Here is a 25,555-nt window from a genome sequence, read left to right on the forward strand (position 1 = left end):
TTTGGAATGCACCATAGTTAGTAAGTTCGGGAACGGATACGTACAGCAATCAAATGGGTTGTACGATAATAATGCTTTTCAAAAATCCGGCGCAATAAAACGCATACGGCAATGATACGGTACGTGTTTAATACGGTTGCTCTGTAAGAATCCAGGAGCAAAAATACGGGCATATAGTCACTACGCAACAAGAATGTACACCTAATAAACACAATAACAGCATTTATTAATGTGCCTAAATATATAGTTTGATTGGTTACCAAGCCTAGATTGGCTTCATTCTTCATTGTAGAGCTTAGAATGACCAATCAAAAGGGATGATAGAAAGGAATTAGATAGACTACCACATTACAATCTTAATGAATATTGATCATATCCCTCTTAAAGTCCAATAATAATAGCTGAAATGAAAGAATAACCAAACTTTGGTTTCTATATTAACCCATATATATGATATACTGTTTCTAAATTGAATTTCCATAATCATTACGTTGTAACAAGTTTAACAATAGGTTTGAAACTTGGATGCTTGTTAAGTGTTAACATCCACTAGTCACAATTCACAATTGACAGCAAAGAGGGATATAGGCATGTTAATTGTAATTAGGATCCACTTTGCAACTGCACTACATGTATGAGATCCCCATTGCCTGTAGAAGACATATAATTATGACCCCAAGATGGGCTACTACTTGCAGGAAATTTAAATGGCCGGACTGGAATTCAAAATTAGAGAATAATTACATTCCTCTGACTATCTTGTGGTACTAACCAATAATGGGAATGACTACAATCATTGCGATTGAAATCAATAAATCAATCAGCTTATAGAAATTGGTGTTGGTCAACCCTAAAGAGCGATAAGTTTTTTTTTTTTTTGTCTAATTCATTAGTAAAGCTCAAGTTTTCCTTCTCGATCTAATGTTCTTTATATAGACCCGTTCTTACTATCATCAGAATGACGGCAAAGAGGAGGACATCTTCAAAGTTCAAACCAGTAGCTACAAGTTCCACAGTTGATTAAAAAATCCCAAACTCATTTTTTTTCATACCACAGTCGAATCAGGGGAGGGGAAAGGGTTTTCCCATTCAAAAATCAGGAGAAGAAGAAGTGAGAACCAAGAAAATACCTTAAGCCGCTGCAATCGCCGGCCTGAAGAACCACAGTCGCGGACTCGCCTCCGGAAGAAGAGATGAAGAAGAAGTGAGAACGGTTTTCACTTCTCGAAGAGAGGGACGAGGGTTTGGTTACTTTGGTTGTAGATTTTAGTTTTTTTTTTTTTTTTTAACTAAACGCATTATGTTTATAATTCACGCTTGATACATGTATAATACGCCACCCCTTCATATTCGCATATTTATCTGATTCTTACGTTTTATACACAATACGTCAGCTTTTTTAATTACTTGTTCGGATTTACTAACTATGGTATGCATAGGGGTGTGCCTACTTGTAACCACACAGGTTAGAAACAGAATTTTCTATAGTCATACCACACATCAATCCCGAAAGGTTAATCAACTTTTAGAATCGTGGAATGGTGGATATATAGAAGGAAATACCATTGCTATTTGTGTCACTTCTACTTAATAGAGGTGCGGCTTTATGGAGACCAGTATCTATTGAAAACAGAGCATGGAATTGAATAACAAAGACTGCTGATCCGATTCAATCAGAAAGATTGATACCGCGCAACCCTATACATGCAGAGTCTTACATAAAACCTTTTGCCTAAACATTTTTTTAGGATTTTGGAAAAATTGAGTTATGCAGGAGACCAACACAAACCAAAGATTTCATTAAGTGTTAGGTCATAGGAATTTTTTTGGTATCTCATGAACTTACTGGTAGAAGCTGCTCTCTTATGGTCCATTCACATCCACATATAGTGATGAAAGAGACAAAGTACTTCATGAAAGATGTCTTTAGGAGTTTTTTTAGGTATCTCATGAACTTACAAGTAGAACTGTAGAAGCTGTTCTCTTTATAGTCCATTCACATCTTTGCATATTTAGCTGCTCCCTTTTTTTTCCCTACATAACAGGTAATAATCATGTATACCTAATAAATGTTAAGTTCTGAATCTAAAATGGAAACTATAACCTAAAACATAGTTCAGACCTTAATTAGACAACAAAATGGATCAGAAACCTTTACTGCAATCTTCAGTTTGGAAATTTTGATACATAGCATTCTTTGGTTCCTGGATAATTTGCTGTTTTCTTCCCCTGAATCCAAACATATTATTCACATATATACTTGCAAACTATGCATTAGAAAAGGTTCTGAATCGGTGCCCAAGAACCATAGAATCGGTCCTCAATCCAAAAACAAAAACAAGGAATGTCTAGGATTTTTGGGGTGTGAATCGGTCATAATGGCTCGAAATTGAGATCAATCATGGCCAATTCCAATCCAAATCTGCAGCAGATCCGATTCTCGAAACCCTGAGTAGGAAATCTTTAAAGAATGATCAAAAAACTTGTCGAATCTGGGTACCGTAAGGTTGAAGACTAGGGTTTGGGCGACGAGTTCAAATGTAAATGACATGAAAAAGAAACTGAGTCAAGAAACTAACTAATTAATTGGGCCTTGCCTTGCATTCAAAGGTTAATCGAGTCAGGTTTCTTGTCCATGTCATTAACATGAGAAGCATCGATAATAATTGGAATTGCAGAGAGCCTGCAAACAAAGTTACGTGTAGATCAATGTAGGAGGTGGACTGAGGCTTTGTGCCAAAACCTAAATTGGATACGAATCAATCTTTTCCTTACATTTTGATAAGATCGACAGAGGTTGTACGGTTCAGGACGATAAACTACTGTGGAACTTTAAGTTACAAACCAATGGTGTATCTGTTCTTTTGTAACTGTTGAAGTACCTTTGATGATAAATGATACAACTATGGACCATTTGATTGGGATCCATGTGGGTCCCGCATGGACCATGAGTCGCTTTTTTGTAGGTGAAACCGTGAAATAGGGTGGGTTGGGAAGTATTATTGCTTTTTGGTAGGGGTGTCAATGGGTCGGGTTTGGCCGGGCCTACCCTTAACCCTAACCCAACCCTGCCAGGGCCTAAGAAACCCTCAACCCGACCCGACCCGACCCTGCCATGGTTTCCCCTAACCCAACCCGGCCCTGTTTGACCCTGATTGGGTCGCGCAGGGTTGGGTTGGCCCTGATTGACCCTGCCTTGACCCTGACCCTGACGCTGATTTTTATTTTTAATCAGTTTCTTCGAGACTATTTTGAGTAGAAACACAAAAATTCGTGAATGCAAAATCCACAAAGGTAAAGCAAATTTCCCACACATCGAACAATTCAAGTCAGATATTGGATCACATCATTCCGGAGTGAAACTAAATACATTTTAAAAATAAATTTTTTGAACAGAGCTAAAGAAACGAATCCCTAAAAAGAGAAGAGAAGTTTGAAATTTCAAGGTTGAAATCCTCACCAGAGCAGGTTTTTCAGGATGGGCGACATCGGCGAGCAAGTAAGTAAACGTGGAAGATTCCTTCTCAAAGAGCTGACGAAACAAAAGCTTGGAGGATTCAGAGCCAGAGGAGGCACTGAAACCCCTCACCTGCGATCTCACAAGAAATCGGTATGCTATATGAAAAAAAAAGCCTACTCACCCCCTTCTCTCTCTCTCTCTCTGAAAAACGAAGAAGCTCTGGTATTACAGGGCAGGAGATGAACAAGACAGATGGAACATCATCGAACAATACCCTCGAGGGTTGCATGTGTGGAGACTATGGGCTACCCAAAAACTGCTCTTCTCTCCTCTCCACCTTCTTGTTTTTCCCTTCTTCCATGGTGTCTCTCTTGGAAGATAAGGGTGGAGTGGTAGGAGAGAAGCTAAAGGAGAAGGTGGGAGAGGACGAGAGAGAAACACGAATTTTCCATAAACCATGTTATTAGCTAATTTAAAATTGAATTATTATACAGGGATTTGTAGTAAAAGTCTAAAGATAAGATGGAGAGCTTACTGTGTGATGAGGTTCTGCAAGAAATCCTCCAACGCCGCCCTCCGTCATCCTCCTTCGCCGTCCCTCTGGTGTGCAAGTGGTGGTCGATTCAATCGACTCCAAAAATCCAGCTTCCCTGTTATTTGGATACGCACATTCAATCGACTCGATTGTCCACCGCAATTGCAGGTATTCTCTCTTGCTCCGTTTTTCCTCGGCTAATCCTTCTTCTCTACCTGCCTTCTCCTCTTTCCTCTCTCGTTACCCTAATGCCCGATATATTATTATATACTTATAAGTACTACGAGAGGGCCGGGACAAGCCCGATGTATTGTCCCGAACCCGACACGACCCTGCCAGGGTCATATTAAAACTCAACCCTAACCCACCCTTCGGGCTTATAGATCAGGGTCGGGTCCGGGCCAGGCTCAGGGCGGGTTTGAGAGGGTTCGAGCCAATCTGACATTATTGACACCCCTACTTTTTGGGGGTGAAAACTCCAACCCATTCCTAAATCCTCTTACCTCAGCTCAAACCCAACTAACCTTAAGGTCGAGCTGAGATATCTTAGACCAGGCCCAACCCTTCGGGTTCAGACCAGCTCAACCTAGCCCTAATTGACCTTGAATTAGGCTGGACTGAGCTGGGTTTGCCCTAATTGGTCCTGATTAGAAATCTGTCCAGGAGTGTGGACTACACTAGCACTACCATGAATCTATCTCTCTCCTTCCACATATGAAAAGACACTTATGCCCCGTTGTTTTAAGGAGGAGAGAGATAGACACATGGGAGTGCTAGCGTAGGCCACACTCCCGGATAGAAAACTACTTCCCATAATTTAAAGTGATTTTATCAAATATTTTCCTTAAGATGTGAACGTAAGATTTCATTGTGGGTCAAACGAAAAAACAAATTGATCTAAACCGCTATTAACCTAATATTGAAAAACTCGAAGTAAATCGAAATCAACTAAAAAACCAAAGTTCCTTGACGATATGGTTTTAGTTTTACTCATTCCTATACCAAAACTGATTCAATTGGACCGTTTGACACCCCCTAATCTATTCTTTCTTAGGATTCCTACCTCTCTTCTTCTCCATCTATCTTATTTATTTATTTATCTTTATTCAACCTATGGGTCCCACATCCTCCTCTCCTTGAGTCCTCCTTCTTGGTGGTTTGGCTAAGGCTTTTTAAAAAAAAAAAAAAATTTTACCCTTGGCCCCGTACCACTAAACTGATACGGGATCAGCCAGAATCAATAGCAGTCTTTGCCAATACCAAAATGGATTAATTGGTTTGACCGATCTGATTCTGATACATTGCCCCTACTCCCTTTCTTTTGTACAATCCTATCCCCGTAAAATTGTGTGCTCACTACGCTTGCTTAAGGCCTTCAATGATCATATTGTGATGGCGATCATAACACCATGATGATTGCCATATCCTTGTAGCGCTATGATGGTCGTCATAGTGGGTGACTTGTATCAGTAATGGGCCTATTGGCCGTGGCCAATACCAATGTTGTACCTGTCCAATCATACTAGGTGGACTATCTAATTGGGATCCATTGTGAGACCCACATGGACCAGGATCTTTATCCCTTGCAGTTTTCTATCTGGTATTTACAATTCTTCTCGTAAAAAGTAGAAATGATCATTTTATCCCTTACCCAAAGAAATGATCATTTTATCTCTAATAAAATCACTTTAAATTATGGGAAGTAGTTTTCTATCCGGGAGTGTGGCCTACGCTAGCACTCCCATGTGTCTATCTCTCTCCTCCTTAAAACAACAGGGCATAAGTGTCTTTTCATATGTGGGAGGAGAGAGATAGATTCATGGTAGTGCTAGTGTAGTCCACACTCCTGGACAGATTTCTAATCAGGACCAATTAGGGCAAACCCAGCTCAGTCCAGCCTAATTCAAGGTCAATTAGGGCTAGGTTGAGCTGGTCTGAACCCGAAGGGTTGGGCCTGGTCTAAGATATCTCAGCTCGACCTTAAGGTTAGTTGGGTTTGAGCTGAGGTAAGAGGATTTAGGAATGGGTTGGAGTTTTCACCCCCAAAAAGTAGGGGTGTCAATAATGTCAGATTGGCTCGAACCCTCTCAAACCCGCCCTGAGCCTGGCCCGGACCCGACCCTGATCTATAAGCCCGAAGGGTGGGTTAGGGTTGAGTTTTAATATGACCCTGGCAGGGTCGTGTCGGGTTCGGGACAATACATCGGGCTTGTCCCGGCCCGGCTCTGTAGTACTTATAAGTATATAATAATATATCGGGCATTAGGGTAACGAGAGAGGAAAGAGGAGAAGGCAGGTAGAGAAGAAGGATTAGCCGAGGAAAAACGGAGCAAGAGAGAATACCTGCAATTGCGGTGGACAATCGAGTCGATTGAATGTGCGTATCCAAATAACAGGGAAGCTGGATTTTTGGAGTCGATTGAATCGACCACCACTTGCACACCAGAGGGACGGCGAAGGAGGATGACGGAAGGCGGCGTTGGAGGATTTCTTGCAGAACCTCATCACACAGTAAGCTCTCCATCTTATCTTTAGACTTTTACTACAAATCCCTGTATAATAATTCAATTTTAAATTAGCTAATAACATGGTTTATGGAAAATTCGTGTTTCTCTCTCGTCCTCTCCCACCTTCTCCTTTAGCTTCTCTCCTACCACTCCACCCTTATCTTCCAAGAGAGACACCATGGAAGAAGGGAAAAACAAGAAGGTGGAGAGGAGAGAAGAGCAGTTTTTGGGTAGCCCATAGTCTCCACACATGCAACCCTCGAGGGTATTGTTCGATGATGTTCCATCTGTCTTGTTCATCTCCTGCCCTGTAATACCAGAGCTTCTTCGTTTTTCAGAGAGAGAGAGAGAGAGAAGGGGGGTAGTAGGCTTTTTTTTCATATAGCATACCGATTTCTTGTGAGATCGCAGTGAGGGGTTTCAGTGCCTCCTCCGGCTCGAATCCTCCAAGCTTTTGTTTCACTCTTTGAGAAGGAATCTTCCACGTTTACTTACTTGCTCGCCGATGTCGCCCATCCTGAAAAACCTGCTCTGGTGAGGATTTCAACCTTGAAATTTCAAACTTCTCTTCTCTTTTTAGGGATTCGTTTCTTTAGCTCTGTTCAAAAAATTTATTTTTAAAATGTATTTAGTTTCACTCCGGAATGATGTGATCCAATATCTGACTTGAATTGTTCGATGTGTGGGAAATTTGCTTTACCTTTGTGGATTTTGCATTCACGAATTTTTGTGTTTCTACTCAAAATAGTCTCGAAGAAACTGATTAAAAATAAAAATCAGCGTCAGGGTCAGGGTCAAGGCAGGGTGATGCAGCTCCAAGAAGGAAGAAGAAGAAGAAGAAACCCTGAACTTAGGGTTTGAATAAGGAGCCGTAGCCTAGGAGTTATATTTTCATACTTAGTTTATTTTTATGTTTTTTAGATTGAACCGGGTTGAAATTGGTTGCATCCAATTGGTTCAATGGGTCCAATGGGTTTAATTTAAGTGAAGAGCTCCTATTGGCTAATAGGTTCTTATATCCTATTGGCTAATGGGGAATCTTCTTTTAAATTAATTGTTTAAGTTAGAGTCTTTTAATTTAAGTTAAGTAGGGGTAGTTAGGACATTTTAAGTTTTAAATTAGTCCAATTAGATTTAAACCTCTCCCTTCCACGATTTTGTGAAGGAGAGGCCTTTAAGTTGTAATAGGATTTGGCCTTAGGCTTTTATTATAAATAAGAATATCGTGGGAGGCCCCCCCACAATAGATTTGAATTAAAAACACTGATTTCGTGGCTGGTTACTGCTGCTGCTCCTTGCTCTCAAGAGTTTATGCATCCTTGTGGTTCTATCAAGGTGGAAGGGTGGGTGGAATCCTGCGACTCTTTACGCCGGGACGGCTGGGAGGATTTTTCTTCGAAGGTGGCTTCATCCTTCAACCATTCAAACTGCTGTTAGAGGATTCGAGAGTGAGTTTGAATTTATTATTTTCTGTTTATCCTTTCTTCCCTTCCCCAATCAATTCCTTTTCTCTTCTGTCCTATTTTCATAAACCCTAGAAGACTCTAAACTCTGATTCAGATCTGCTCCTCCATTGGAATCTGATCAGATTTGGACCATAACTTCCCCTCATCACCATCTCCACTCGACCCTAGCTGCTGCCCATTCTGTCCATCCAAACCCTAAGATCCCTCTTCTCCATTGACCCTAAAAACCCTAATTTTCTGCTGGGACACATTCAGCCATCAGAAACCTTCCATATTGCAACCGAATCTTCCCCCTAGCCCCTCTAACAGTCGACCTTAACCCCTGCCCCTAAATCCTACTTTAAACCATAATTTTAGTTGTTTTTCCTCATTACAAAACCCGAAACCCTAGCCCTAAATCTGCAGAATTTTGAAACCTAACCAAATCCAGATATTTTTATATCATAATGACCCTCTAAACCTGCAGATTAAAACCCTATAAACCCCATTCCCAAATTCTCATCCTAAACCCTAATTTTGCCCTAAAACAGCCCCTACTGAGCCCTAAACAGCAGGCTTACCCGAAGCTTGGTTCTACTTGGTTCCTAGTGGGATTAATTCCTATTCTAGGACTACATTATTTTGGTATCAGAGCCATGGACGAACATGGCAACCCGGTGCTGCCACAACCAGCCGACCCTATGGCAACCATGTTAGAGATGTTCCGCAAGTTTACAGCAGATCAGAAGGCTACAAGTGATGCAATCATGACTAGATTGCAACACTTGGAAGGACAGAGAATCCCTCCTGATAGGGACAGCAACTTGCCCATAGAAGAGGACAGGTACCAACCCCATTCTGTGATACAGAGGCTGCCTGACGGAGATGGGAGCCCTAGAGATGATTACAGGGGTTATAGAGATGGACACTTAGGTAATAGGGACAGATTCAGGACTGACCGAGATGACAGGAATGATAGAGATTATTATGGAGATCGTCGGGACAGACCTAGATATGCCCGTGAACCTTTTCGGGAACACAGAGATCACCACCGAGGCTACAGAGACAGAGATAGAGAAGACCGGGACAGAGACAGAGGTCGGCAGCCTACTTTTGAGGAGTATATGAGGTCCTACTTCACTGGAGACCAGGGTACTAATCGACGACATACAGGAAACCAAAAGGTGAAGCTTGAGCTGAAAGAATTCGATGGTAACTCCGACCCCCAGGTGTTTTATGATTGGCTTGCTGCAATAGAAGACTATTTCGACTGGTATGATCTATCTGAAGAAGGGAAAATGAAGTTAGTCCGTGCTAAGCTTATCGGACCTGCACGTGAGTGGTGGAGAACTGCTGAAAGAGAGATGGACTTTAATGGTACTGCACCCCGCACTTGGGAAGACATGAAATATGACCTGAGCAAGAAATACTTACCAAGGCACTTCAGGTCTCAGTTGCAGGATAAGTTCAACTCCCTCCGCCAGGGACCCATGACTGTAACTGAGTACATGAGGCAATTCGATGCTCTTTCTTCTCGCACTGGCATTAGGGAGGAAGGCATCCAAATGCTTTCCAGGTTCAGATTGGGTCTATCAAGTGAGATCAACAGGACAATTGGAGTGGTTGACGTGGTAGATGTTCGCGATTGTTTTGAGAAGGCCTTGAAGGCAGAGGAGTTACTAGCTTCATGTAAACAGCCGGGTTCTACTTCCAAGCCGGCCTACATCAACAATAGCACCTCCAAACAAGGTTCCTCTACAGGCAACACCCTCGCCCTGCTGTTCCCCCACGTGTGGATGACAAGGGCAAGGCTCCTACGGGCCGAAATGACCCCTTCACTTGTTACTACTGTCAAGACAAAGGGCACATTGCTAGGGACTGCCCACATAAGAAGAAGCCCATCAACGTGGCTGAAAAGGAAGAAGTTCAAGGTGAAGACGACGACCAAGGCGCAAATTGTATTCACCCACTCCCTCCTGATGATGAATATGATGTGGCTAATTATCTTGATGATGATGAGTTACGAGGTGTTCATGTGGTATGTCAAAAGGCTGCTGTCCAGCCAGCATGGCAACCTTCTTCATCCTCCAAAGAGCTGCTGTCCGCATATAAGACTGCACCATCCGCTGAAGATGAACTCAAGCAACTCGATCCTGATTTGGAAGACCATTCTGTGATCTCCAGCCATTCATCGGGGATGAATGCTTTCAAGATGGGGAGAGTTGATGCAGCTCCAAGAAGGAAGAAGAAGAAGAAGAAACCCTGAACTTAGGGTTTGAATAAGGAGCCGTAGCCTAGGAGTTATATTTTCATACTTAGTTTATTTTTATGTTTTTTAGATTGAACCGGGTTGAAATTGGTTGCATCCAATTGGTTCAATGGGTCCAATGGGTTTAATTTAAGTGAAGAGCTCCTATTGGCTAATAGGTTCTTATATCCTATTGGCTAATGGGGAATCTTCTTTTAAATTAATTGTTTAAGTTAGAGTCTTTTAATTTAAGTTAAGTAGGGGTAGTTAGGACATTTTAAGTTTTAAATTAGTCCAATTAGATTTAAACCTCTCCCTTCCACGATTTTGTGAAGGAGAGGCCTTTAAGTTGTAATAGGATTTGGCCTTAGGCTTTTATTATAAATAAGAATATTGTGGGAGGCCACCCCACAATAGATTTGAATTAAAAACACTGATTTCGTGGCTGGTTACTGCTGCTGCTCCTTGCTCTCAAGAGTTTATGCATCCTTGTGGTTCTATCAAGGTGGAAGGGTGGGTGGAATCCTGCGACTCTTTACGCCGGGACGGCTGGGAGGATTTTTCTTCGAAGGTGGCTTCATCCTTCAACCATTCAAACTGCTGTTAGAGGATTCGAGAGTGAGTTTGAATTTAGTATTTTCTGTTTATCCTTTCTTCCCTTCCCCAATCAATTCCTTTTCTCTTCTGTCCTATTTTCATAAACCCTAGAAGACTCTAAACTCTGATTCAGATCTGCTCCTCCATTGGAATCTGATCAGATTTGGACCATAACTTCCCCTCATCACCATCTCCACTCGACCCTAGCTGCTGCCCATTCTGTCCATCCAAACCCTAAGATCCCTCTTCTCCATTGACCCTAAAAACCCTAATTTTCTGCTGGGACACATTCAGCCATCAGAAACCTTCCATATTGCAACCGAATCTTCCCCCTAGCCCCTCTAACAGTCGACCTTAACCCCTGCCCCTAAATCCTACTTTAAACCATAATTTTAGTTGTTTTTCCTCATTACAAAACCCGAAACCCTAACCCTAAATCTGCAGAATTTTGAAACCTAACCAAATCCAGATATTTTTATATCATAATGACCCTCTAAACCTGCAGATTAAAACCCTATAAACCCCATTCCCAAATTCTCATCCTAAACCCTAATTTTGCCCTAAAACAGCCCCTACTGAGCCCTAAACAGCAGGCTTACCCGAAGCTTGGTTCTACTTGGTTCCTAGTGGGATTAATTCCTATTCTAGGACTACATTACAGGGTCAATCAGGGCCAACCCAACCCTGCCCGACCCAATCAGGGTCAAACAGGGCCGGGTTGGGTTACATAATAAGTGATTGGTGAAGGAAAGAAGCAAAAATAATGTGTATGGACTTTGGAATGCACCATAGTTAGTAAGTTCGGGAACGGATACGTACAGCAATCAAATGGGTTGTACGATAATAATGCTTTTCAAAAATCCGGCGCAATAAAACGCATACGGCAATGATACGGTACGTGTTTAATACGGTTGCTCTGTAAGAATCCAGGAGCAAAAATACGGGCATATAGTCACTACGCAACAAGAATGTACACCTAATAAACACAATAACAGCATTTATTAATGTGCCTAAATATATAGTTTGATTGGTTACCAAGCCTAGATTGGCTTCATTCTTCATTGTAGAGCTTAGAATGACCAATCAAAAGGGATGATAGAAAGGAATTAGATAGACTACCACATTACAATCTTAATGAATATTGATCATATCCCTCTTAAAGTCCAATAATAATAGCTGAAATGAAAGAATAACCAAACTTTGGTTTCTATATTAACCCATATATATGATATACTGTTTCTAAATTGAATTTCCATAATCATTACGTTGTAACAAGTTTAACAATAGGTTTGAAACTTGGATGCTTGTTAAGTGTTAACATCCACTAGTCACAATTCACAATTGACAGCAAAGAGGGATATAGGCATGTTAATTGTAATTAGGATCCACTTTGCAACTGCACTACATGTATGAGATCCCCATTGCCTGTAGAAGACATATAATTATGACCCCAAGATGGGCTACTACTTGCAGGAAATTTAAATGGCCGGACTGGAATTCAAAATTAGAGAATAATTACATTCCTCTGACTATCTTGTGGTACTAACCAATAATGGGAATGACTACAATCATTGCGATTGAAATCAATAAATCAATCAGCTTATAGAAATTGGTGTTGGTCAACCCTAAAGATCGATAAGTTTTTTTTTTTTTTGTCTAATTCATTAGTAAAGCTCAAGTTTTCCTTCTCGATCTAATGTTCTTTATATAGACCCGTTCTTACTATCATCAGAATGACGGCAAAGAGGAGGACATCTTCAAAGTTCAAACCAGTAGCTACAAGTTCCACAGTTGATTAAAAAATCCCAAACTCATTTTTTTTCATACCACAGTCGAATCAGGGGAGGGGAAAGGGTTTTCCCATTCAAAAATCAGGAGAAGAAGAAGTGAGAACCAAGAAAATACCTTAAGCCGCTGCAATCGCCGGCCTGAAGAACCACAGTCGCGGACTCGCCTCCGGAAGAAGAGATGAAGAAGAAGTGAGAACGGTTTTCACTTCTCGAAGAGAGGGACGAGGGTTTGGTTACTTTGGTTGTAGATTTTAGTTTTTTTTTTTTTTTTTTAACTAAACGCATTATGTTTATAATTCACGCTTGATACATGTATAATACGCCACCCCTTCATATTCGCATATTTATCTGATTCTTACGTTTTATACACAATACGTCAGCTTTTTTAATTACTTGTTCGGATTTACTAACTATGGTATGCATAGGGGTGTGCCTACTTGTAACCACACAGGTTAGAAACAGAATTTTCTATAGTCATACCACACATCAATCCCGAAAGGTTAATCAACTTTTAGAATCGTGGAATGGTGGATATATAGAAGGAAATACCATTGCTATTTGTGTCACTTCTACTTAATAGAGGTGCGGCTTTATGGAGACCAGTATCTATTGAAAACAGAGCATGGAATTGAATAACAAAGATCGCTGATCCGATTCAATCGAAAGATTGATACCGCGCAACCCTATACATGCAGAGTCTTACATAAAACCTTTTGCCTAAACATTTTTTTAGGATTTTGGAAAAATTGAGTTATGCAGGAGACCAACACAAACCAAAGATTTCATTAAGTGTTAGGTCATAGGAATTTTTTTGGTATCTCATGAACTTACTGGTAGAAGCTGCTCTCTTATGGTCCATTCACATCCACATATAGTGATGAAAGAGACAAAGTACTTCATGAAAGATGTCTTTAGGAGTTTTTTTAGGTATCTCATGAACTTACAAGTAGAACTGTAGAAGCTGTTCTCTTTATAGTCCATTCACATCTTTGCATATTTAGCTGCTCCCTTTTTTTTCCCTACATAACAGGTAATAATCATGTATACCTAATAAATGTTAAGTTCTGAATCTAAAATGGAAACTATAACCTAAAACATAGTTCAGACCTTAATTAGACAACAAAATGGATCGAAACCTTTATCGCAATCTTCGTTTGGAAATTTTGATACATAGCATTCTTTGGTTCCTGGATAATTTGCTGTTTTCTTCCCCTGAATCCAAACATATTATTCACATATATACTTGCAAACTATGCATTAGAAAAGGTTCTGAATCGGTGCCCAAGAACCATAGAATCGGTCCTCAATCCAAAAACAAAAACAAGGAATGTCTAGGATTTTTGGGGTGTGAATCGGTCATAATGGCTCGAAATTGAGATCAATCATGGCCAATTCCAATCCAAATCTGCAGCAGATCCGATTCTCGAAACCCTGAGTAGGAAATCTTTAAAGAATGATCAAAAACTTGTCGAACTGGGTACCGTAAGGTTGAAGACTAGGGTTTGGGCGACGAGTTCAAATGTAAATGACATGAAAAAGAAACTGAGTCAAGAAACTAACTAATTAATTGGGCCTTGCCTTGCATTCAAAGGTTAATCGAGTCAGGTTTCTTGTCCATGTCATTAACATGAGAAGCATCGATAATAATTGGAATTGCAGAGAGCCTGCAAACAAAGTTACGTGTAGATCAATGTAGGAGGTGGACTGAGGCTTTGTGCCAAAACCTAAATTGGATACGAATCAATCTTTTCCTTACATTTTGATAAGATCGACAGAGGTTGTATGGTTCAGGACGATAAACTACTGTGGAACTTTAAGTTACAAACCAATGGTGTATCTGTTCTTTTGTAACTGTTGAAGTACCTTTGATGATAAATGATACAACTATGGACCATTTGATTGGGATCCATGTGGGTCCCGCATGGACCATGAGTCGCTTTTTTGTAGGTGAAACCGTGAAATAGGGTGGGTTGGGAAGTATTATTGCTTTTTGGTAGGGGTGTCAATGGGTCGGGTTGGGCCGGGCCTACCCTTAACCCTAACCCAACCCTAGGGGCCTTAACATAAACCCTAACCCAACCCAACCCTGCCAGGGCCTAAGAAACCCTAAACCCGACCCGACCCTGCCATGGTTTCCCCTATCCCGACCCGGCCCTGTTTGACCCTGATTGGGTCGGGCAGGGTTGGGTTGGCCCTGATTGACCCTGCCTTGACCCTGACCCTGACCCTGATTTTTATTTTTAATCAGTTTCTTCGAGACTATTTTGAGTAGAAACACAAAAAGGAAAATCACAATAAAAATTCGTGAATGCAAAATCCACAAAGGTAAAGCAAATTTCCCACACATCGAACAATTCAAGTCAAATATTGGATCACATAATTCCGGAGTGAAACTAAATACATTTTAAAAATAAATTTTTTGAACAGAGCTAAAGAAACGAATCCCTAAAAAGAGAAGAAAAGTTTGAAATTTCAAGGTTGAAATCCTCACCAGAGCAGGTTTTTCAGGATGGGCGACATCAGCGAGCAAGTAAGTAAACGTGGAAGATTCCTTCTCAAAGAGCTAACGAAACAAAAGCTTGGAGGATTCAGAGCCAGAGGAGGCACTGAAACCCCTCACCTGCGATCTCACAAGAAATCGGTATGCTATATGAAAAAAAAAGCCTACTCACCCCCTTCTCTCTCTCTCTCTCTCTGAAAAACGAAGAAGCTCTGGTATTACAGAGCAGGAGATGAACAAGACAGATGGAACATCATCGAACAATACCCTCAAGGGTTGCATGTGTGGAGACTATGGGCTACCCAAAAACTGCTCTTCTCTCCTCTCCACCTTCTTGTTTTTCCCTTTTTCCATGGTGTCTCTCTTGGAAGATAAGGGTGGAGTGGTAGGAGAGAAGCTAAAGGAGAAGGTGGGAGAGGACGAGAGAGAAACACGAATTTTCCATAAACCATATTATTAGCTAATTTAAAATTGAATTATTATACAGGGATTTGTAGTAAAAGTCTAAAGATAAGATGGAGAGCTTACTGTGTGATGAGGTTCTGCAAGAAATCCTCCAACGCCTCCCTCCGTCATCCTCCTTCGCCGTCCCTCTGGTGTGCAAGTGGTGGTCGATTCAATCGACTCCAAAAATCCAGCTTCCCTGTTATTTGGATACGCACATTCAATCGACTCGATTGTCCACCGCAATTGCAGGTATTCTCTCTTGCTCCGTTTTTCCTCGGCTAATCCTTCTTCTCTACCTGCCTTCTCCTCTTTCCCCTCTCGTTAACCTAATGCCCGATATATTATTATATACTTATAAGTACTACAGGGCCGGGCCGGGCCAGGCCAAGCCCGACGTATTATCCCTAACCCGACCCGATCCGACCCTGCCAGGGTCAGATTAAAACTCAACCCTAACCCACCCTTCGGGCTTATAGATCAGGGTCGGGTCCGAGCCAGGCTCGGGGCGGGTTCGAGCCAGTTGGGCATTATTGACACCCCTACTTTTTGGGGGTGAAAACTCCTACCCATTCCTAAATCCTCTTACCTCAGCTCAAACCCAACTAACCTTAAGGTCGAGCTGAGATATCTTAGACCAGGCCCAAGCCTCCGGGTTCAGACCAGCTCAACCTAGCCCTAATTGACCTTGAATTAGGTTGGACTGAGCTGGGTTTGCCCTAATTGGTCTTGATTAGAAATCTGTCCAGGAGTGTGGACTACACTAGCACTACCATGAATCTATCTCTCTCCTCCCACATATGAAAAGACACTTATGCCCCGTTGTTTTAAGGAGGAGAGAGATAGACACATGGGAGTGCTAGCGTAGGCCATACTCCCGGATAGAAAACTACTTCCCATAATTTAAAGTGATTTTATCAAATATTTCCTTAAGATGTGAACGTAAGATTTCATTGTGGGTCAAACTAAAAAACAAATTGATCTAAACCGCTATTAACCTAATATTGAAAAACTCGAAGTAAATCGAAATCAACTAAAAAACCAAAGTTCCTTGACGATATGGTTTTAGTCTCACTCATTCCTAGACCAAAATTGATTCAATTGGACCGTTTGACACCCCCTAATCTATTCTTTCTTAGGATTCCTACCTCTCTTCTTCTCCATTTGTCTTATGTATTTTTATTCAACCTATGGGTCCCACATCCTCCTCTCCTCGAGTCCTCCTTCTTGGTGGTTTGGCGAAGGCTTTTTAAAAAATAAAAATAAAAATTTACCCTTGGCCCCGTACCACTAAACTGATACGGGATCAGCCAGAATCAATAGCGGTCTTTGCCAATACCAAAATGGATTGACTGGTTTGACTAATCTGATTCTGATACATTGCCCCTACTCCCTTTCTTTTGTACAATCCTATCCCTGTAAAATTCTGTGCTCACTACGCTTGCTTAAGGCCTTCGATGATCATATGGTGATGGCGATCATAACACCATGATGATTGCCATACCCCTGTAGCGCTATGATGATCGTCATAGTGGGTGACTTGTATCAGTAATGGGCCTATTGGCCGTGGACAATACCAATGTTGTACCAATCCAATCATACTAGGTGGACTATCTAATTGAGATCCATTGTGAGACCCACATGGACCAGGATCTTTATCCCCTGCAATTCTCTATTTGGTATTTGCAATTCCTCTCGTAAAAGGTAGAAATGACCATTTTATCCCTTGCCCAAACACACTACCCAGGTGAGGTCCAACCCCTCTTATTAGAGACACTAGGGAACTCTATCGGGCAGACAACCGCAGGTGGAAAGCCTGACTATATCGAATCAAAGAACCAAAATTTAACGGAAAGTATTGCAGCTTTTTACTGTGGTGAGCGCGCGGGAGTGACTCTTAAGCTATGAAATTCAAAAATATTTCGCGGGAAAGCGATGGAATGGGTTCATCAAATAAACGCAGTATTATATATTTTAAGGTTATAGCGACTTTGTATCCTACTCAGCTCTCAGCCTATTTTGACTTGTTCCTCTCTTCCCCCTCCGACCTCCATTTTCTCCGGCGAGCCTTCAATCCCAACGGAGCGTCCATCAGCTCACAATATTGAGAAAGGAAAAACCCGAAAAACCCATTAAAACAGAGAAGATCTACTGAGGTGGAACAAATGGGTATCTCGAATCTTCTCAAATTCATCAAGCCTTTTATCGAACCAGTTCACATTAAAAAATACGCCGGCAAACGTGTAAGATTTCCATATCGTTTTTACCCTCTTTTGTTGATTCCCCTCTTTCATTCATTCAACAAATTTTCATCCGTAATGGTTATCTGGTTCACTGTTAACAGGTTGGGATTGATGCTTATTCATGGCTTTACAAAGGAGGTACAATATTGCACATTTTTCTGGGGTGTTTTGCTTTGGTTTTTTCTTCTGTTTCTTTATTTATTTTTTCCCTCATGAATCTAATTGAGTGGGGTTTAATTTTTCAGCTTATTCATGCAGCATGGAGCTGTGTCTCGATTCTGAGGGCAATGCAAAATCTCGTTATTTGCAGTACTTTATGCATCGAATCAATCTACTTCGTCACTACAAGATCACACCGATTGTTGTTTTTGATGGCGGGAATATCCCATGTAAGTCAGCCACTGAGAATGAACGACAAAGGCAAGTTGTCCCTCCATCTTCTCTCTCTCTGAATTGACTTTCAAATTCATTTTTTCGAAATGGGAATTATTTGAATCTTGTGTCGTTTCTGTGGGTTCAGGAGAAAAGAAGCTAATCTTGCTTTGGCAAAGGAAAAACTCCATCAAGGTGAAGTTAATGCTGCCATTGAGTTATTCCAGGTACTAATAAGTCTCAACTCCCGCACCATCTTGTAATTTTGTTCTAGATGTTGTTCTTTGCTATTCATGTTCTTCTTCTCCATTTTTCTTCTGAAAAAAAAAAAAATAAACCAGAATGGTTTGGAAAAGAAGATGGCGATGAGCTACAAAGATTTGTTTTGTCGATTTCTAATGTAACTGTAGCCCTTCGATGAGCTCTGGTGTGCATGACACCACCTGTTATTCTAAGAGGGTCTAGCATTTTTAAAGCTAGTCAATTAGCTTTGCCATCGTGTGGTATTCAAGGTGAAAGGAAAACACCTTTATGAGCTTAGGTCTGGGATCTTGACAAAGATTTAGGAGACGAGTGAAGTACCGTGTTGTAACTTGCTACTGGGGATGGCACTCTGGCCCCTCCAATATACTTATAACATTGGGTAACGCTGGCATATAGTAAGGTGTATCTCTTTATTCTGGTGGAATGTTTTGCTGCTCTCAGAACTCTAAAAGTTCAAACTGAGATGTTCCACATGGGTGGTTTCTGCTGCTTCTTGTGTGGTGTAACTCCCTCATATTGCCTGCCTTTGCCAAATCCCAGTTTTGTTTCATTTACATTGCCGGGGTCATCAAATATTGACAACTTTTCCGTATACACCCTGTCTGTGTAGTTTGTAGACTTTTTAAGTATGAGAGTTTTGTGTAATATAATTGGTATAAGTTTGACCGATATCTTTGGTAACTGTTTCTGATTAGCTAGTCCTTGTGATCCTAAACAAAAATCTTTCAGGCTATATGCTTTTGTCCAGTCCAGTGTCGGTTTAATTTCTAGTTTTTGCTTCACCCCACTACAGTTCTATTTTGGTGGCTTCGATGGTGCAGCAGTGGGCCTTTCAAATTCAACTTATGCAAGTCAAATTAGATTATACAATTCACCAAAGCCATTTCCACATGTCTACAGTCAGCTGCATGAATTGTTCTTCTACTCTGCTCTGTCTAGGCCAAAATCCTTGGCTAAGTCTTAATTCATCAAGTTATTTGTCACTACCTCTATCCACCTCTTTTTAGCCTTCAATTTTCCCTTTTAGAATGTTTCACTAGCATGCTATTGGTAAAATCATTGGTTTTTGTTAACATGATCAAACTGGCTCTGTTGACATTGGATTGTTAGTTTCATAATGGACAATGTAATATAAAAAAAAATAAAATTCTTGGATTCGGTTTAAAAGCTATTGTTGTCTTGTTGTATTGTCATTGTTGTTTTAGAGGACCGCCTAATAGGGATTTTTTCTTCTAAGTAATCTCATGCAATTTTTACTTCTATCTTCATCACATTCAGTCATTTGGTTTGTTCATGTTTATGTGCTTTCCCTTTGCAGAGAGCTGTCAGTATTACTCCATGCATGGCACATCGATTGATTCAGGTTCACTTTTATGCTAAGACTTGATCCTCTGCTGTTTCTGCTATTTGGAATTCTATCTACTGACGACTTCTCAGATTCTTAGGTCAGAAGGCATCGAATTTGTAGTTGCTCCATGTGAGGCTGATGCACAATTGGCATATTTGTCAAGCCTTGAACCTGAACAAGGTGGAATTGTGGCTGTGATTACTGAAGATAGTGATCTGCTGGCCTATGGTTGTCCCGCTGTAAGAAGTTCTGCAAAACTTTGACATTGACATATGGAGGTTTACCACTATCTTGGTGACTTGCTCTCATCTGTTATTAAAATAATTATTGTCGTCTTGTTTGATTGGCATTTGTTGTGGACAGATTATCTTTAAGATGGACCGATATGGCAATGGTGAGGAGATTGTGCTAGAAAAGGTTTTCAATTCTGGCACTGGTTTAAGCCCCTCCTTCCGGAATTTCAATAAAGAATTGTTCACAGGTGAATTTATATTGCAGTTTGGTTCTTACATGGTTGTGTTCATTATCAGTTACTAATTATGGCAGTTTATCCTACCTTGATCATTAGAATACTTCCTCATATGTGTAATTCTCACCCAACCTTCGACTCAACAATGCTTTATCCCCTACTTAACTGGCATTGGCTGCTCATATGTTGTTCTGTGATTCCACTCTATATGGTGCCATATCATCTGTTAATTGTCCTAGCACTATGGTAATAATTCTGGAGTCTTTGGTACACATATTTGGCTAAAACTGTAAATTGCCACCCTGACACAACTCCCTTCCATTCAAGGAGCTAAATTCTCACTCATCATTCCCTAAACAGAAATGGGAAGTGAAGACTAATAACTTAGTGTGTTATTTGTTAATTTTTTGGCCTTTTTTCACTGATTCTTTTTCTGTTATATTTTTCTCTGTCTTTCTCTTGAGATTCGTTTTGTTTTCTATCAAGGTTTAATTAACTGCTCCAAGCTTTCAGTATTTTTTTTTCTGTTGCACTTACCTTATTTAGCTTCTTATTTTTTGCAGGTATATGTGTCTTAGCTGGATGTGATTTCCTTCCATCTGTACCTGGAATTGGGATTAAACGAGCCTACTCATTGGTTTCTAAGTATAGAAACTTGGACTCGGTAAGCTTACTCTTGATTAGATTAATCGAGCCTACTCATTGGTTTCCAAGTATAGAAACTTGTACCAGGTAAGCTTACTCTAGTTTATTCGAGGTGAGATAATATAATTAACAATAACAATGTTTTCAATGACCAAATGACTTCTTGAAGAAAAATGGAAATAGATAGGAAAAGAGAAATATTGTTTAATCCATCAAAATTCGCTTTGATATTTACATTTAACTTTGAATCACAAGGAACTAGTTTAGAGCATAGGGTGCTTGGGAGTGTTCCCATATTGAGTAAGTTAAGGACTTTGGATAACTTCACGCACTGGTTATGCCTCTCTACCTAATAGCTTATGCTTTTGAGTTGGCTAATGTAACATAATATCAGAGCCATCACCATTAATACCTTCATAGTATAGTCATGTGTACAACCCAGATTTGAGAGGTCACATGTGCCACTTGTATTGCCACTAATAAAGGGCAATACCAGGAGTGAGATAATCCTACTGCAATTAATTTTGGGACTTAGTGTGATTTCATGTACTGGTTCGATCCTCTCCACCTAACAACTTTTAGGTTTGGGTTGGATAATTAAAAGGGCGTACCCAGTGCACGAGGCTCCCGCCACTGTGGGGTCTGGGGAGGGTCATAATTTATGCAGCTTTACCCTTGCTTTCACAAAGAAGCTGGGAAAGATGTATGCAGGGTAGGGGGGAAAAAGGAACTTTTCCAGGGTTTGGCCTCCTAAATAAGCCTGGATCTTGGCTTACACTCTCTTCTTATTTTACTGATCGAATTGGGTCTAAGTCGAATTATGAAGGTTTTTTTACCTGAGCTTCCTGATTCATGTATATTGGTCTGCATTATGGACATTGTAGGTTTTATAAGTAAAGAATGTACAGAAAGCAAAAAAAAATTAAGCGGTTAAAGTAATACTAAAAATTCCAAAAAAAGAAAAAGAGAAGTATTTTTCTTAAATCTTGCATACATTTGAAAATATGAAGAATTTCAAGCATAAAGTGAAATTAAAGTGCATGAGTTACAATGACATGCAAGGTATCTTAATCATTCAAAGTTCAAATATTATTTTTTTTGGTCCATCTATATGCAGTTGCACAGTTTGTATGCCATGTGCTTCTATTAGACAACTATTTACTTGCTGTATTGTTGGGATCAAATTAATGATCTAGGTACTTTCTTGCACCTCATATGAACCTCAGTCATAATTCAGTCTTGTTTCATCTTAGGTGTATGACATCAAGGATTTGGTCCAGCCCTTTATTATACATGAATATACCATTAAGAGTTAATAATCAATCTTCCTCTGTGTTGATGACATTTTTACAGGTTTTGTCTGTGATGAAGTTTAACAAGCACAATCAAATGCCTGAAGATTATGCAAAGTCTTTTAGAGAGGCAGTTGCAGTATTTCAGCATGCCAGAATGTATGTTAAAATTTATTCATTTAGCAACTCCACTTTGTATTTTCTCCTGTTTTACCTATAATGAATTGCTTTCTCTCTCTTCTTTGTAGATTTGATGCTGGCACTAAGACGATAAAACACTTGAAACCTCTACCTGAAAAGCTTTTGCAATCTCTAGATGGCAATCTGGATTTCCTGGGACCGTATCCTTCCTCTTTTCATTATTTTAAAATAACCAACTGTCTAATAAAAATTTTATATCTCATCATTGTCCATTAATCCCAAGTAAGCCCAACTGTCTACTAAAATCATTGGGGACTGGGCTCTGTTTACAGAGAGCAGGAATTCAGTCCTGTTTTTTCTGTGAATTGGATGTGTGGCAGCTTAAATGAGAGTATGAATTTTCCACATGGCATGTTCAGTCTAACATCCCTCTTCTACTTGGGAAAAAGTTGTCTTTTCATCTTCTATTAGAAAATTCAAGTCCTATTAGTGTTTATGGGACTGATATCATCAAGGTCACTCTATACAACATGTATATTTCAGGAGATCATCATAGATGGTCAGTTGAACCATCCTTGTCAGCCTTCATCTGGTGAAGTGCCTGAAATCTCAGATTCCAATATTTTGGTGGCAGAGCAGAAGACTTTCATCAAAGGAACTACTTTTTGAGAGATCAAAGAACATGCTTGAGGGCATTTTGCTAACATCCAAAGTACCATGATGGTATTCTTTCTAGAGTAGTCTGTATTGAAAGATCAACTCAACTAAGCTGTATCCTAACTGAAACAGGTTGGCTAAATGCATCCTGTTTGCCATTCAATTCTAACTGAAATTATGTTAACTTAAAGCCATTGATTCGATTTAGTTTACTATTTTTTTATAAAAATTTCTTTCATACGTGCACCATAAATCACTTCTTATTTGTATCCTAATGCCTCTGTTGTACATACATTGAGTATCTGCATTAATATATTTGATTACACTGCTGATATTGGATTCCTTATGCTTTTGATTACCCTCATGATGTTTAAAATGCCTTCTCCTTAATTATAATTGAACTTAGAGACATCCCATCATCAGTAGCAACTGCCATTGCTGAAGGTCACTTAGATCCAATCACCATGGAAGCCTTTGATAACTTACAGAATGCTGAAAGCTTTCTGGACCCAATTGCAACTCAAGCTTCTGATCAAGTCCTAAGAGCTGAGATCCAGGTGGTGGTATCTACGCAAGAGAGCTGCTTCTCCTTGTTTTCCTCTTGTGAAACAACAGGAAAAAGGAATACAGGCAAGGCTTTCTTTTAAGCATGTAACTTCATAGAGAAGCTTTAGTTGTCTCTAACTATTTATTTGGTAATACATTAGCCAAAATGAGACCTCAATCATGTGAACATTGCTTGGCATGGTCTAATAGCCTGTGCCAAATGCATTAATCTGGTTTGATCTTGTCTGTGTCCATGTGTGCATATTTTTATGGTCAGCTCACTTTTTACAATGTTTTAGTCCTTGTGTCATGAACAGATACAGAGCAGAAGGTGACTTTGGATAAGAGGAACTATTTGAGGGAAGCTGTTATTCTTGAAAAACTAATCACCCCTTTGGAATTCCATCAGAAGGTTGATGACATTGTAGAAAAAAGAGAATTTCCAGACAACAACCCCTTCAAGAAAAGAAAAGTTGCTGATTTTCAGTTGGAACAAATGCAAACCACCACTGACCAAGCTTCAAAGGTGATAGATGCTGAAGAATCAGATAAGGTTAGAGAAAGAAGAGAGTTTCTCAAAAACCCATTCAAGAAAATAAAACTTGATTTGCAGTTGGAGCAGAGACCGACAGCCACTGAACAAGTTTCAGAGGTGATAGATGTAGATGAGTTGGATGAGATCAGTGGTACCCCAGAGTCTCAAAAAAGTGTGAAGTCTAAGCCTATGACTCTGGTCATCCCTAACAAGAGAAAAGAGGGAAATAAGAAGAGATTAAATAGTAAGATCAGTTGCAAGAGTTCTGAACATAGAAGTTATAGCATTCTCAATTTCTTTACTCGATTGTAGTAATTAGTTCCCCTTTTTTTTGGGTGTTTTATATCAGTTTTGACATTGAGTTTATATATAGCTTCATTAAAGCTTCAACACATGTCAATCCATTAAATGGTTCGAAGTCTGTTGACATGGTTAAGGGACTAAAAGGTTGCTTTTGAAGTTTTTCAATGTTTTAATTTTCTTATGGTAAAAGAAATTTTAGCTGTTTGGCAAGCTTCAAATCAGAGCTTTCAATAATTGATTGAGAAACTTGAATAATTCCGCAATTCCACTTTATGGTCAATTCCTAATTGAATTCCAGCCCAATTAAAGATAACGTTTAGAAATGGAATCAGATTGGAGAATTGGTCAATTCAAATTGGAATTGGGTGAATCCAATCCTAATTCAAGACGTTTTTAATTGCCCTCTTCATACAGCTAGGGTTCGGCCCTCGATTCGAGTTGCTTTTAGACCGTTTCTGATCTGATTCAGATTAGAATAAGCTGGACATGATTTGAAGTTTCAATTCAAGCTTTTTCACTTAACGAACTTTGTTTGGACTGAAACTTGACACATAAGATAGGGTCCTTGAGGACTACCTATCCACAAAATTTTGGCCCCATTCAACATTAGTCATGATAGAAACTTGGATCATCCTGACAAAATAAGATGATCCATCCTAATAACATAGCCTTTTTATTAAAACTTATGCTTTATAAATTACTAACAATTATGATTGTATTAGAACATGTACTTTGTAAATTACTAATAAGGACTCTTGGCTTGCTTGATCAACTAAAAGTAACCAGCTGAAGGAAAGAGGAACCCAACTAAAAAGGACCCCTGGCTTGCTGGATCATACTCTATATCATTGACCAGTTTTTGTTGATGTGAAAGAGAAATTAGGCTTGCACCATAAAAAAAAAAAAAAGGGAAATTAGGCAGGAGACTGAGAAACCAATGTGTCTAATGAGATGAGAGAGGTTCCTGGCCCCTTGGAAGGCTCTGTCATGCCTTCAAATACATTTATTAAAATATCTTACCATTTACCATCAACCCCCATGGGACTGGAAAACACTATAGTCTACTCTCTTTCCCAACAAAAGCCAACTTTAACGCAAAGCAGCACTCCAATTATAACAACCTCACCCTGTCTACTCCCTGGACATAGGGGTGTGCATGGGCCCACTCAAGAAGTTCTGAGGCCCATCAGTTCAGGCTTGGAGGGTGAGCCTTA

General features: G+C 40.0%; 1 protein-coding gene across 1 annotated transcript; it reads left to right on the forward strand.

The window, feature by feature from the left end:
* Positions 1–17,619: 17,619 nt before the first annotated feature.
* LOC122645788 (exonuclease 1) lies at positions 17,620–24,375 on the forward strand. Its single transcript, XM_043839152.1, has 12 exons — positions 17,620–17,769; positions 17,871–17,907; positions 18,015–18,189; positions 18,290–18,368; positions 19,724–19,768; positions 19,843–19,992; positions 20,117–20,234; positions 20,786–20,886; positions 22,221–22,318; positions 22,408–22,500; positions 23,364–23,587; positions 23,821–24,375. Exons 1-12 carry the CDS (start codon positions 17,692–17,694, stop codon positions 24,348–24,350), a joined length of 1,728 nt encoding a protein of 575 aa, XP_043695087.1. The 5' UTR covers positions 17,620–17,691; the 3' UTR covers positions 24,351–24,375.
* The last annotated feature ends 1,180 nt before the right edge of the window (positions 24,376–25,555 follow it).

The sequence above is a fragment of the Telopea speciosissima genome, chromosome 11, assembly GCF_018873765.1.
Source record: "Telopea speciosissima isolate NSW1024214 ecotype Mountain lineage chromosome 11, Tspe_v1, whole genome shotgun sequence".
Lineage (NCBI taxonomy): Eukaryota > Viridiplantae > Streptophyta > Magnoliopsida > Proteales > Proteaceae > Telopea > Telopea speciosissima.